This window comes from Equus quagga, chromosome 7 (genome assembly GCF_021613505.1).
Source record: "Equus quagga isolate Etosha38 chromosome 7, UCLA_HA_Equagga_1.0, whole genome shotgun sequence".
Lineage (NCBI taxonomy): Eukaryota > Metazoa > Chordata > Mammalia > Perissodactyla > Equidae > Equus > Equus quagga.
This window is the reverse complement of record NC_060273.1, coordinates 2,460,002-2,472,987: the sequence shown is the minus strand read 5'-3', so window position 1 is coordinate 2,472,987 and position 12,986 is coordinate 2,460,002. Positions and strand designations below refer to the sequence as shown.

Sequence of the window (12,986 nt, the reverse complement as noted above, 5' to 3'; positions counted from 1 at the left end):
GGGCAGGGTGAACTCTTAGGTTCACAATTCTTCAGATTGAGAGGAACCACACCTAAGAAGCCTCATCTGCACCTGAATCTGATTTCGATCCTGGCCCTCAAGTCTGGCTGATGCCATAATGGGATGAGATTGGGGGTACTGACCAAACTTTGTAGTGTACTGTTTGTTTCCTTTCTCATTTTGTTTCTTGAGGTTAATAATTGCCTTTGTTGTTGTTCATTTCTTTTGTACCTGCTCACGCTTTCCAATTTTCTCCACAAGGTCAATCCCATTAGAGAATATGTCAGTCCCTTTTTTCGTCTTCTTCTCTGCTGCATCCCGCCTTGAGATCTCCATTTTCCTTCTCTCTGAGATGTGCCTTTAGCTATCATCCTTGGAATTCCATTTGCCTTTCTCCTGGCTTGATTCCCTATGCCCAGTGTCTCACGTTTTCTTCTTTCTTGGTTTACATCTTGTTTTGGTGGAGCACATCCTTCATAGTTTCATCTGATTGAAAAAATAACACAGTGGCAGAGGGCATGATGATGACAATGTCAGCAGTCCTGTCTCTTGTGTCACAACGTACCAATGAGGACTGCTTGCCCTCTCTGCTTGGGGTACAGCTGTCATTCTGGAATCCCCCTTTGGTAGCATCCTGGAGATTCCATTCACTACTCTCCTTTGTTGGATCTCTGTTTTCTTCAGCCCACATTTCCTCCCTTCTTGGTTTACTCCTTCTTTAGTCGGAGAACACCTTTCCTCCAGTGGCTTCCCAGGAAGGGTGCGTAGGGGGTGAATTTTTTGAGACCTCCCGTGTCTGAAAGCGTCTTTATTTTATGCTCACACTTGACTGAGAGTGTGGTGGTTAGCACTTCTCAGTGACCAGCATCTTTCCCTCTTCCTCCTTTCTGCTAACAAACTGTCCTGGGACAACACACTGGCCATGTGACCAGCCTGGGTCAATCATAGAGCCAGTTAATGTCTTTCCCTGGGATTGTTCATATTGAATGGGGTAGAGGAGGAGCTCCCGTCCTCTTAGCTGGCTAAGAGACTCCAGCTGGCTGCCATTTTCCCAGCTGGGGGAGTCACTTGGGGACGGAGAATGCAGTCACCATCAGAGAGAGGCAGAGCCTCCTGGGGGTAAGAAGGGAAGCCGTGAGCACTGCCCTGGGTCTTGCAGCTCTTCCTTCAACTGGAGCATCACAGGAAAGTCCCACCAACCAGGACCAAGGATCCCACGAACAGGCATGTGTTCCATCAGTTTAAGCTGCTTCCTGTCACCTGCTTTTGAAAGAAATCTACATGACTGCAGAACTGCCCCGAGCCAGTGCCTGCTGAACACTGCCAACTTTTCTTTCGGATGTTGCTGCTGCTGTTTTGAAATTTAAAATTTTTTTTGTAGTTATTATACTTTCTACAAATCTTTATATCTGTCCTTTTTTATTTCCCCTTATAACATGAGCATTTTCCTTATTTACCCAATCTCCATTTAAATGTCATTTTTATGAATTCTATTCAGAGGATGTTTTATTTACCATCTCGCAATTAGTTTTTGTTTGTTTACTTGTTTGGGGGTTTTTGCAAATAGAAAACACCTTAATGCTTTCTGTGTAGTTAGGGTTTTTCTCTTAGAACAGACTTTCAGCGTTGAAGTCATTGAGTCAAAGGGAATAATAATAATTTTTTTTAATTTTTTTTATTTTTCCTTTTTCTCCCAAAAGCCCCCCAGTACATAGTTGTATATTTTTAGTTGTGGGTCCTTCTAGTTGTGGCATGTGGGTCGCTGCCTCAGCATGGCTTGATGATCAGTGCCATGTCTGTGCCCAGGATCTGAACCAACGAAACCCTGGGCCTCTGGAGCACACGAACTTAACCACTCGGCCACAGGGCCAGTCACTGGGAATAATTATTTTAAAAAGCTGAAGCTGAAGACTGTCAAAGTGATAGACAAAAGGGCTGTGCCCTCACTGACCCATTTCCCCCAGCCCTGACTAACAGCATTCCTCCAACGTGCAAACTCCATGCAGGAGAAGGGCATCTCCTTGCGGTGGCTTTGATTTGCATTGATTTAATTACCTAGGCTGAACATTTCTTGGTTAAGTCTATTAGCCAAGTTGGCTTCCTCTCTGGCAACTTGTCTGTTGGTGTCTCCATTCCTTTCATCTTTAGGGTTTCAGTGTTTTTCTGATCAATTTCTTGAGCACTGTAGACAATAATGGTGTTGAGACTTTGCGACATTTCCTGCAAATATTTTTCCTATTGTTTGCCTTTGTATTTTGTAACCAATGTTGCTTGTGTTCTTTAGCTAATGGACCACCTCTCTTTTTTTGCGATGTCTACTCTGACTTCTAACATTAGAAAGCACTCCCCCTTCCAGAGGTGATAAATGTCCACTTCCATTTTTTTTTAGGAGCGATTGATAAAACGTATTAAAGTCTTTGACTCCGTCTGCATTCCAGTCTTCCTCTTCTGGTTGGCAGATGGTGTGAGGAAGGGACCTGGCTTCCTGCTTGCACAGCACAGTCCAACTCCGGCTCAGCCGGGGGGGCCACAGGCTCCAGGCCCGAGAGCATCAGGGTGAAGCCTGGGCTGCTGTTTCTCGGGTCACCCAAGTGAGCGATGTCCCTGGGTCCTCCGGAGCCCCCAACTTTCTCAGGCCCACTCATTTTCTGATGCATCTTGACTTCTGTTGCTTGCTAGATGTTAAGGCGGAACTGCCCTTGGAATAATTGGCTTTAAAAAAAAAAAAAAGGCAGAGAAAAGTGAGAAAGACACATGAGAGGAAGCAGTGGGCCCCAAAGAGTCTGAAAGGCCTCTGGGATCCGGAAATTGATCATCAGGAGGCTGGAGAAGCTGGTCACGCAGACGTTTTGAAACACTTTCCACAGTTTATGATTAGACATTTTTTCCCTTAAATTACTTCTGGCCATCTCCTCTCACACTGTAGGTTGAGGTCTGTTTTCTTCACCTCCATATTCCCCGTAACTGGAATAGTGTTGGGCACCAAGCGTGCTCAAAAATACTTGTAGACCGAATCAATGAATCAAGGAATGAGTCTGGAATCCCGCTTCCCATACTCTGCCCTCCCTCCCGTCAGCCCCCCCGCCTCCCACCAGGTAGCCCAGCACGCCCTACCCCCCCCCCGGAATCTCCAACGCGGGTCGGGGTGCGGAGGAGGGACAGGGAAGGCAGAGGAGGCGGGAGAAGGCGGGCCAGCACCTGGTGGCAGTCTCAAATTGAGGGTGACGCCCCTCCCCCTGGCAGGGCTGCTGGAGAAGCGAAGTGAGAACCTGGGGTGGGGGGCAGAAGGTCGAGAGGTAGTCCTGGGGCGGGTTTGGGGGACGATGGGAAGAAGGGACAGCGAGGCCGGGAGAGACCCTCGCCCCGCCCGGCGCTGCTGCCGGCGGCCACTAGAGGGCAGGGCAGCGCTGACCCGGAGGGCCCGCCAAGGCCGGGGGCGGAGCGGGGGGCTGCCCCACACCCGGCCCCGGCCCAGCGCCCCCGGCCCCCACCGCCTCCCAGGGCGCACCGCAGCACACCCAGTCCACGCGCGCACCCACTGCGCAGGCGGGGAAATTGAGGCAGGGCTCTGCCTGCCATCCAGCGCCCTCCCCCCCCAGCCTGGTGGGGAGCCCCCAGGGGGCCCCCCACTGCGACCCCGCAGCCCTGGCAGGGCGTGGCCGCCCGAACCCCAATTCCGGCTCTGACGTCAGCCCCGTGTTCCAAATAACTTCCTCCCGGAGCTGCTTTCGCCGGGGCCGCACATCCCGGAGGCCAGCCGGTCGCGCCCAGGTCAGGGACGTCCCGAGACTGTCATCCCGGCCCGGCCTTCCCAGAAGCAGCTTCCGCCCCGCCCGCCCTGGGCCGCGGGTTCCGGGAAGCCCCCCGCCAGCGGCCCGGGGGAGGGGGTGCAGCCGTGGGGAGGGGACCGGGGTTGGGGCGATCCTGGGGCGGGTTCTGGGACCTACGCGCTTGCGTGGGGGCTGCTGGGGCTTGGTGTTCTGGGGGGAGGGCCCGTGAGGGGCGCTGGGGTCAGCTGGGGACACCCCCATCAACGTCCCGACTCTGCCCCCTGCTCTTTGTTCCATAAGCACCGGTGGCCTGGACCACCCCATCAGTGTAAGCCCCACCCTGGACTCTTGTGTTCACTGCGGCCAGGTCACAGTAGGTGCCCAATAAATACGAATGAATGAAATGAATGAATGAAACAAGGAGGGTCTCAAGGGCCGCTGCAGTCAGCTTATGTGAGGCCTGTGGTGAGTTGGGGGGTGTCTGTGGTCAGTCATGGTGGAGGCAGAACCCCAGGACGCAAGCACCCTAATGAGGCAGGCGCACCCTGGCACCAAGACCCTAAGGAGTTTGAGGGAGGGGTCTGGCTCCTCCAGGTTCGGGGGTTCAAGGCCAGGTCATAGAGCAGTCGGGGTTCTGGGGTGCCTCCTTCCTGTGAGAGGAGCTGGGCGGGCCCGGCTGACAGGTCGGGCGGCATAGCCGAGGCGACACTCACCTCCAGCATAAAACCCCACTTCATGGAGCCCCGCACCTCACACCACGGCTCTTGGAGCTCCCGCCACCACTGTCCCCTGCCCAGTCCCCAGCCAGGCTGAGACCATGAGGCGGCCGCTGGCCGTGGCCCTGCTCCTGCTGCTGCTGTGGATTGGTGAGTCCTGGACATTGCAGGAAGCCGGTCCCCTGCCTCCTGGGAGGGGCCCCCTCTGCCCTGGCTGGAGCTCTAGCCAAGCCCCCCGTTCCTGGTCAGGCCCGGCTGCAGCACAGGCCTCCCCTCTTCACCAGAGTGGTGGGGCCTCCTGGGAGGATGGGAAGGTTCCAGATGTCCCACCTGGGGGAGTGCAGTGAGGAAGGCAGGATAGGGGTGTGGGCGCAGGCCCGAAAGGACCCCTGAGGCACTGACCCAGGCAGAGGCTCCGTCCGCCCCCCACCCTGCCTCAGACACCATGGGCCAAACTCCGGGCTATGTGCTTCTGTCTTCTCTCCTCTCGGCCTCTGCATGCATGCAGGGTCTGAACTCAGAGCCACTGGGCTCCAAATCCCTGGACCACCATGAGCTGGGCCTAAGGAGGGCTAGCCGAGCTGCCGCCTGAGCCCGGGAGCCCTGGGAGGCTGGTGAGGGTTCGGCGGGGGGCCAGGGGAGCCAGGCTCCTGCTGCCACCAAAGAGGGAGGGTACAGGGAGGAGCAGGCCCTGCATCCCTGTGCCCTCTCCCAATCCCGGGTCAGATTCAGCAGGTGCCAACCAGGAGGCCCCACCTGCCAGGCCCCTCCCCATGGGGCAGGCTGCTCTCTGCCAGGGAACCCTCCCGCATTCCTGGGCCAGCCAGGCCAGCTCAGCAGCCACCTCACTTCCCTGTCTTCAGGTCACCTCCCAGGGCCGGGCCAGGTCACCCAGGCTTTGACTCGGTCGGGGCTCCAGGCTTGCTACAAGGGGAGGAGGGCGCCAGAGTGGCACCTCAGTGGGGAGGCCCCAGCCTCCCAGGGCCTCCCCCTCTTGGCCTCCTGGCACAAGGATAATAGTGTTCTTTGAGGAAGCCCATCTCTGCCAGGGGGTGTAACACCATGATTGCTCCCGCTGGGTTGAGTAATCAAGGCCATTGCCAAAGTGGGAACAGCAGCCTGCCTTTGGCTCACAAACAGCTGTGACCAGGGGCCTGGGCTCCTTCAGCACCATCCTCACCCTCACCTCTGGCCATTCCCTCCTAGAACCTTAGGCCTTTCCCCGCCCCAACCTGCTACAGGAGCATGGAGACCCTGGGCCCAGACGAGGGGCCTGACACCCAGCCCCTGACAGGACGCCCACCCTGCAGAGCCCCGGTTTCCCCATTGACCCATCCTGGTCAGCCCTCTCCCCACAGCCACTCTATACATCCCTCTATACATGCCCTGGGCTCAGGGCTCCTGGATGTGGGCTCTGCCTTCACGGAGCTCCTGGGCCCACAGGTGAGATGAGCAACAATTCTGCCTCTAGAGTGAGGTGGGCAGAGCTCTGTGAGGCTCGGCAGGAGGACCAAGAGCTCAGGAGAGAAAGCCAGGCTTCCTAGATGGACAGTGCACGCCAGGAGGGCTGCCTGGAGGAGGCAGCATTTTGGTTAGGCCTTGATCTGGATTAGGACCTGTAGGATTTGGACTTGTAGAGACCGAGAAGAAAGAGCCTCAAGGCAGAGGGGTGTTGTGAGTGAACACTCCAAGGTGGGAAGGCTCAGCCTGAATGAGAAGCAGAGTTGCACTAGACTGGGGTGAGGAAGCCTGCAAAGCCTCAGGGCATCCGCCCGCCTGCAGGTGTGTGCACTTGACCCTGAGAGCCCACGATGGATCCTTCTCCACATATGGGAAGGGGGCTGGCTGTAGGGAGAACCAGGACCAGGCACTGGAAAATTCCCAGAGGGAGGGAACGAGCCTGAAAGCACGTTAGTGCTGCCGAGGGCAGACGGGGTTAGTCAGGGCATCCTCGTGCAAGCAGAATTGGCCAGGCCTTAGAAAGAGCAGGGGTCAGTTGTCACCAATCTAATTAAATTATATTATACTACAAGGAGGGGGCTGGAGGGAATTTGCATTTTAAACAAATTCCCAGGAGACATTTTCATTTTAGACACCTTGTTAACACATCCATTCATGGAATGTCGGAATGTCCCGGGCAGACTTCCTGTTCCCAGTGCTGGCCTGGGCTGGCACCACCCTTGCCCCTACACTTCTGCTTGGCACCCCAACTTCGGAGAATAGCCAGTCCTGCCCCCAGGGTCCTTCTCAGCCTCCAGGGTCTACCGCCTCCTCTTGTCCCATCACAGCTGCTCCCACCCACCTTCACTGCTTTGTCATCCAACGCCCCCCTCAGCACTGGGGAGTCTGCCCTTCAGACTGAGAGTCTGGCAGGAAGAATGGGGATCCCATAAAAATGCTCAGGGTCGGGGTCAGCCCCGTGGCCGAGTGGTTAAGTTCACGCGCTCCACTTTGGCGGCCCAGGCTTTCGCCGGTTCGGATCCTGGGCGCAGACATGGCACCGCTCATTAGGCCATGTTGAGGCGGTGACTCACATGCCACAACTAGAAGGACCCACAACTAAAATATACAACTATGTCCTGGGGGGATTTGGGGAGAAAAAGCAGAAAAAGCAGAAAAAAAAAAAAAAAGAAGAAGATTGGCAACAGTTGTTAGCTCAGGTGCCAATCTTTAAAAAAAACAAAACCCAGGGTCCTTGGGCCCCCCCACAGAGATTGCGGCTCAGCCGGGCACTTCCTACCCTCTGTGGCCCCTCACCTCCACAGGACTGCTTACTTCTTCTGATCAGAGGGAAGACGGGGTCAGTAGCAGCTGCCCCAGCCTCCGGGCCCTGGAAGGGGTTGGGGTGTAGGGGAAATGCCAAGGGCTGCAGTGGGGAGAGGCTGTCCTGAGCCCCCACCCCAGCTCTGATCAGATCTGCCCCCAGTAAACTAGATACACTGGGGGCAGGGAGGGCACCTGCAACTGGCACATATTTCCAGAGTGTCGCTGGCACAGCTGGTGACTGTCAACCTGGCTGGGGTCTCAGGGTTCCTGTAAAGGCTGAGTAACAGGCCCTGTGCCTGCATTGAGACGTGGTGGGTAATGGATCCCGGGGAGATGGGCCCCCAGAACGGCCCTACCCCGACCCCTCTGCCTGTCCCCTCTCCTGGGGTGGGACACCGTGGCCCAGCTGGGGATCTTGGGCTCCACCTGAAGAGCATGCTGGCATGCCTGAGTGCTCAGGAATCTGAAATCTTGGGAAGACCGACTCATGGTGAGCCCCGGCTGCCTTCTCTCTACTCCCCTGAGACCAGAGAGACCTGTGGGGCTGGGCTGCAGCCTCAGGATTGAAGTGAGGTTTGGGGAAGAACCGAAGGAGACTTGTTCACTGTGGAACAGACTGTGAGAAGGCCCCAGACCTGTGAAATGTAGAGGCCTGTTCCGGGGGTAAAGGCAGACCCCACAGCCCCAGGGCTTTCAGACAAGGACAGTGTGGGGTGTGGAGGGAGAGACTCCTGTGGGGACCAGAAGGAGCCATCCTGCCCCAAGCGGGAGAGTCAAGCCAAGAAGGGGCCCTTCCCTGCATCTCCTGATGGGCAGTTTGTCTGCTCTTAGAGAGAAGCTCTGGACCACAGGCCTGGGCCTGTAAAGATCTCAGGGAACCGGGCCTCTGGGGAACCTAAGGCCCCTGGCCTCTCCTGCCAGGTCCCTCTGTGAACTCAGGAGGCTGTGAGGTCCCTCTGAGTCCTCAGGGGGCGGGGGGGGGGGGGGGGGAGAGTGGGGGGGGGGGGGGGAGCAGTGGGGAGGACAGGGAGAAGACAGTGCTGGGGAGGCAGACAAGGACCCGGCAGGAGAGGCCAGACAAAGTTCGGCTTCAACAAAGTTGCCTGATCACCCCTTTCTTCTCCCTTCCAGGGACTCAGGGGGCCGAGTCATTAAGCGGTAAGCATCCACTGCCCTTGGGTGGGGCGGGCTTGTCTGAGAGCTGTGAGACTGGCCAGGGACCCCCAACATACACCTGAGACGAGACCCAGAATGAACAGGCAGAGCATGGGGATCCCAGTGGGGAAAAGCTGTGGAGCCCAGGCAGGAGCGGAGGAGGAGGGTCTGACACATGGTGCAGACGGCGCAAGAGGAGCACTGAGCCATGAAGCACAGAGAATGAGGCAGGAAAAAGCGACAGGAAAGAAGCTAAGGATAGACTCTGAAGACCATTCTGCTGTAACAGTGACAGACCCCCTCAGAGTCACCCACCCCATGTGGGACTCTCAATACCCATTGTCCTGGGAGCCCGTTTGTCAGGCCCTGGTAAAACTTACATGTGTTATCTCAGCCCTCCCTGTGACCCAGGAGGTAGGTCTGATGTCACCATTCACAGGTGAGAGGCCTGAGGTCCAGGGGGGCATGGAAGGGGGAGGGTCCCACAGCTGGGAAAGGTCTACCTGTGTTAGATGCCCTGGCCTCCGACTTGCCCAAAGTCCCTGAGCAGGGGAGGGGCAGGGAGGTCCCGGAATTGAGCAGAAAGTGGAAGCTGGAGTATGGTGTTCGGAGCAGGGAATCAGAGCCGGTGCAGCTGGCCCCCAGTAAGCGCCAGCTGTCATGTCCCTCTAGTCTGCGGGCGCCCGAGGATGAGGATGCTGAACCGGATGGTGGGCGGGCAGGACGCCTCGGAAGGCGAGTGGCCCTGGCAAGTCAGCATCCAGCGCAACGGAAGCCATTTCTGCGGGGGCAGCCTCATCACGGAGCGCTGGGTCCTCACCGCGGCGCACTGCTTCTCCAAGTAAGTCCGCCGAGCCCCACGCCTCCCCCACCCCGATCCCTCCCCACCGGGGCCGCGGGGACCGAGGACAGAGCCGGGCGCCGGGCTCCAGCACCGCGGACAGCGCCCCACCTGCTCGCGAGGAAGCCCGGCCCGCAGGGACCGGCTTCCCCGCCAGAACGCCCTTTAGGTCCAACCTCGGGGCTAACCTCCGGCTGCAATCCCCGCTTCCAGTCCTTGCTCCCCGCAGCCCAGCCGCGAGGGGTCCACTCCCCCTCTGCTGGTCCCTCCCGCTTTGCCACGCCTGGGGCCCTGTCCTTGCAAATGCTGGCAGGCTCTTCCAACGCCCTGGCCCTCTTCCCTGTCCCCGCCCCCTTCTCCCTCCCTCCCCCCTCTCTCCCCCTCCGCCCGCCCCAGTCCAGGACACTCCCTTTCCAGCTGGGATCTGGTTACAGATGAGCCCCAGGACTGGAGCAGAATGTCCCTTCCTCCTCCTCCCTGTCTAAGGTCACCCGTGCCATCCCTGAGCAAAGTGCCACCCAATGTATGCTACCGTACTATCGGCCCCAGATCTGCAGGGTCCCCAAGCATCTCAGCTCTTGCCGCACCACAGCTCTGCAACTCTTAAAACCTCACATCTTAAACTGAGAAATGCGGGCTCAGAAGGAGTAGCTGCTTGCCCAAGGCTCATGGGCAGGGCTGGGCCCAATCCCCACTTGGCTGGTCCCCAGCTGCACCCCTGTGGGTGGTCATCTCCTTCGACCCTCAGAGCAAGGCTTTCAGGTCGGGACCATCACTGTCCCCACTTTACAGACGAGGAAGCTGCGTTAGGGAACTTGCTAGGTGGCTTGCCCAAGCTCACCCGGCTGGCCCGCGGTAGAGCTGGGAACTGAAGTCAGGAATGAAAGCTGCTTCAGCTGCCACCCCCTTAAGCCCCTCATCCTGCTGTATGTCCTTCCGGAGGTGACGTTTTTGAAGATAATGTGCAGAGACATCAGGCACTGTGGAGGGCCAGGAGGGAGGTCTCTGACAGCTCCTCCCTAGTTCCCTTCCCTTAACTTCCACCAACTCCCCTTTTTAAGCCCTACAGCGGCTGCCTCATACCAGCTCTCTGCTCTTTCCCACCAGCACGTCCGAAACAGCCCTGTACCAGGTCCTGCTGGGGGCGCGGCAGCTGGTGAAGCCAGGGCCGCACGCTGTGTACGCCCAGGTGAAGCGGGTGGAGAGCAACCCCCTGTACCAGGGCATGGCCTCCAGTGCTGATGTGGCCCTGGTGGAGCTGAAGGCTCCCGTGACCTTCACCGATTATATCCTCCCCGTGTGCGTACCTGACCCCTCGGTTGCCTTTCAGACGGGCATGAACTGCTGGGTCACCGGCTGGGGCAGCCCCAGTGAGCAAGGTAATGGGGCAGGGCCAGGAGAGAATGGGGGACATGCCTAGAGAAGGTCTCAGGCAGCTTGGGGGCCACTCTGAACCAACAATCTTTTTCTATTGATATTGGTACACATGATCTCTATTCAAGTGGGGGAAGTGGGTATGGGAAAGGGTCAGTAGACTCAGAAGGAGGAGCCATGGGGAAGTGGAGAGAGGGGGACAGAAAGAACCCAACCTGGTATGTGGAAGGAGGGAAGAGGGAATTCTGTTCCACGAAGCCCCAAGCCAGAAGAGAAGGTCTAAACCCAAGCAAGAAATAGGGAGCAATAGAGCTGTGGTTCTCAAGAACCCAGGGCCAGAACCCCTCGGTGGGACTGTCTGCTGAGCTGCAGCCTGTTTCACCGCTCCCTAGACCGCCTGCCCAACCCACGGATCCTGCAGAAACTCGCTGTGCCCATCATTGACACGCCCAAGTGCAACCTGCTCTACAGCAAAGATGCTGAGTCCAACTTCCAGCCAAAAACCATCAAGGACGACATGCTGTGTGCCGGCTTTGCTGAGGGCAAGAAGGACGCCTGCAAGGTAGGGGCTGGGGTGGGCTGTGTGCAGGCTGAGCCCTGATCCCCAGGCCCAGGTCAAGGTGGGAGCCATCCCAGCTGGATGAGACCCCGGCAGGTGGTCCAGACCAGAGCTGTGCGTTCAGTCAGCTGGGAAAATTCCAGGACCTCAATCAGGGGAGTTAGTGAGTTGGTCTGCAGTGGGGCCCAAGAAACTGCATTTTCAACGCCCCCCCCACCCACCCACCCCAGAGGTGAATCAAGGCAGGGAGTCTGGGGATGCTAGAGAAATGGGTACCCCAGACCAGAAAAGGAAGGACCAGCCATGGGTGTGTGCATGTGCGTGTGTCCTGGGCAGGGACATTCCTAGGGAGGGGAGCTGCGGAGAGGGACAGAGGGAGGAGGACAGGTGTGTACGTGTGCCTGTGTCCCTGCAGAGGAGGCTCTTGGGCCCCTGTGGGCTCTGACAGTGCCTCTGCTTCCCCCGCAGGGCGACTCTGGGGGCCCCCTGGTGTGCCTCGTGGGCCAGTCGTGGCTGCAGGCTGGGGTGATCAGCTGGGGCGAGGGCTGCGCCCGCCGGAACCGCCCAGGCGTCTACATCCGGCTCACCTCCCACCACAACTGGATCCATCGGATCATCCCGGAACTGCAGTTCCAGCAGGCTAGGTTGGGCAGTCAGAGGCGGGGCCCCCGGCTCCAGCAGCCCCTGGGTCGGAACTTTGCGCCCTGCCTGGCAGCCCACGCTGTCTTCCTGGTCCTCACGGCCCTGCTCACCTTCCTCTGAGCCCCGGGTCCACGGTGTACATTTTGTAAATAGCTCTCCAATTCTCCCTTCTCTCAAATGCCCAGATATTTTTATTTATGTTCATTCTCCAATAAAAACCCAACCTCAGTGCCGGCTGCCTGGGTGCAGACCCTCGGGGGAAGGAGGAGTAGAGAGGTGCCAGTTCGGGGGTGCTGAGGAGCTGTGAGTTGGGGCCAATGCCAGGGTGGGGGAGGGTGGCTCCCCAGCAGGAAGGGAGCCATGGCAGGCACACTGGGGACTGGACGTCACTGGAGTCCAGGGTCTCTAGTGTCCCCTGTGACACCGGCAGAAAGAATGGGTCCTGGCAGAGCACCTTGGAGGAGGGCTTTGCGGGGTGTGGGGATCACAGCCCCCACTGCATACGTCTGCATCACCCTGAGACGTCTCCAAATAACATCAACAGGGTGACGCACCTATGGGGAGAAGGCAGCAGCTCCTCCTAGGGCCCCTCCAGGAGTTCCCTGTTCCCCTGCTCCCCCTTGACCCCTGTTCCTTTTTCTCCATCCCCTCCCTCAGCCTCGACCTCCCCACTGGTGAGTCTAAAGCTGCAGGGGGTGGGGAGGGGCTGGAGTTGGGGCCCACGTCCCCTGGGAGCCATTGACAAGTTGCTGCTCCCCTCTGAGCCCATTTCTCTCCTGTAACCCAGGACGGCACCGCCCACCTGCCTCTCAGGGGTAATCGGGTGAAGGCGCCAGAGGGCGCGACAGAGAGAGGCAGCAATGTGGGTCCTGCCCCTGGGCTCCCGTGCCTGCTAGCCTCCCTCCTAGGCCCCATACCCCCCTCACAACTGCCTGGGGACAGCTCTGCTGGGTCCCTTTAGACCCAACACCCTGGGAAGCCTCAAACCTCAGGGGTGCAGGGCCCAGTATGGCCCCCATCAAGTCCACACACTGTGTGGGCAGCCAGCCCACAGAGGAGGCAAGGCCCAGGCCACTTGGGGCCATGGATTCAGCAGAAGAGGCCCCCCGAGACAGCTGAGGCTCCAGTGGCTCCCTGGGCCAGCACCCCTTCCTTCCTCCTTC

At 58.3% G+C, this 12,986-nt stretch overlaps 1 protein-coding gene across 1 annotated transcript; it reads left to right on the top strand.

Annotated features, from left to right (window-relative positions):
* The first annotated feature begins 4,199 nt into the window (after positions 1–4,199).
* On the top strand, positions 4,200–12,051 carry PRSS27 (serine protease 27). Its single transcript, XM_046667478.1, has 6 exons — positions 4,200–4,636; positions 8,384–8,410; positions 9,080–9,248; positions 10,356–10,627; positions 11,015–11,184; positions 11,650–12,051. The coding sequence occupies exons 1-6, from the start codon at positions 4,588–4,590 to the stop codon at positions 11,941–11,943; spliced, it is 981 nt and encodes a 326-aa protein (XP_046523434.1). The 5' UTR covers positions 4,200–4,587; the 3' UTR covers positions 11,944–12,051.
* Positions 12,052–12,986: the final 935 nt, after the last annotated feature.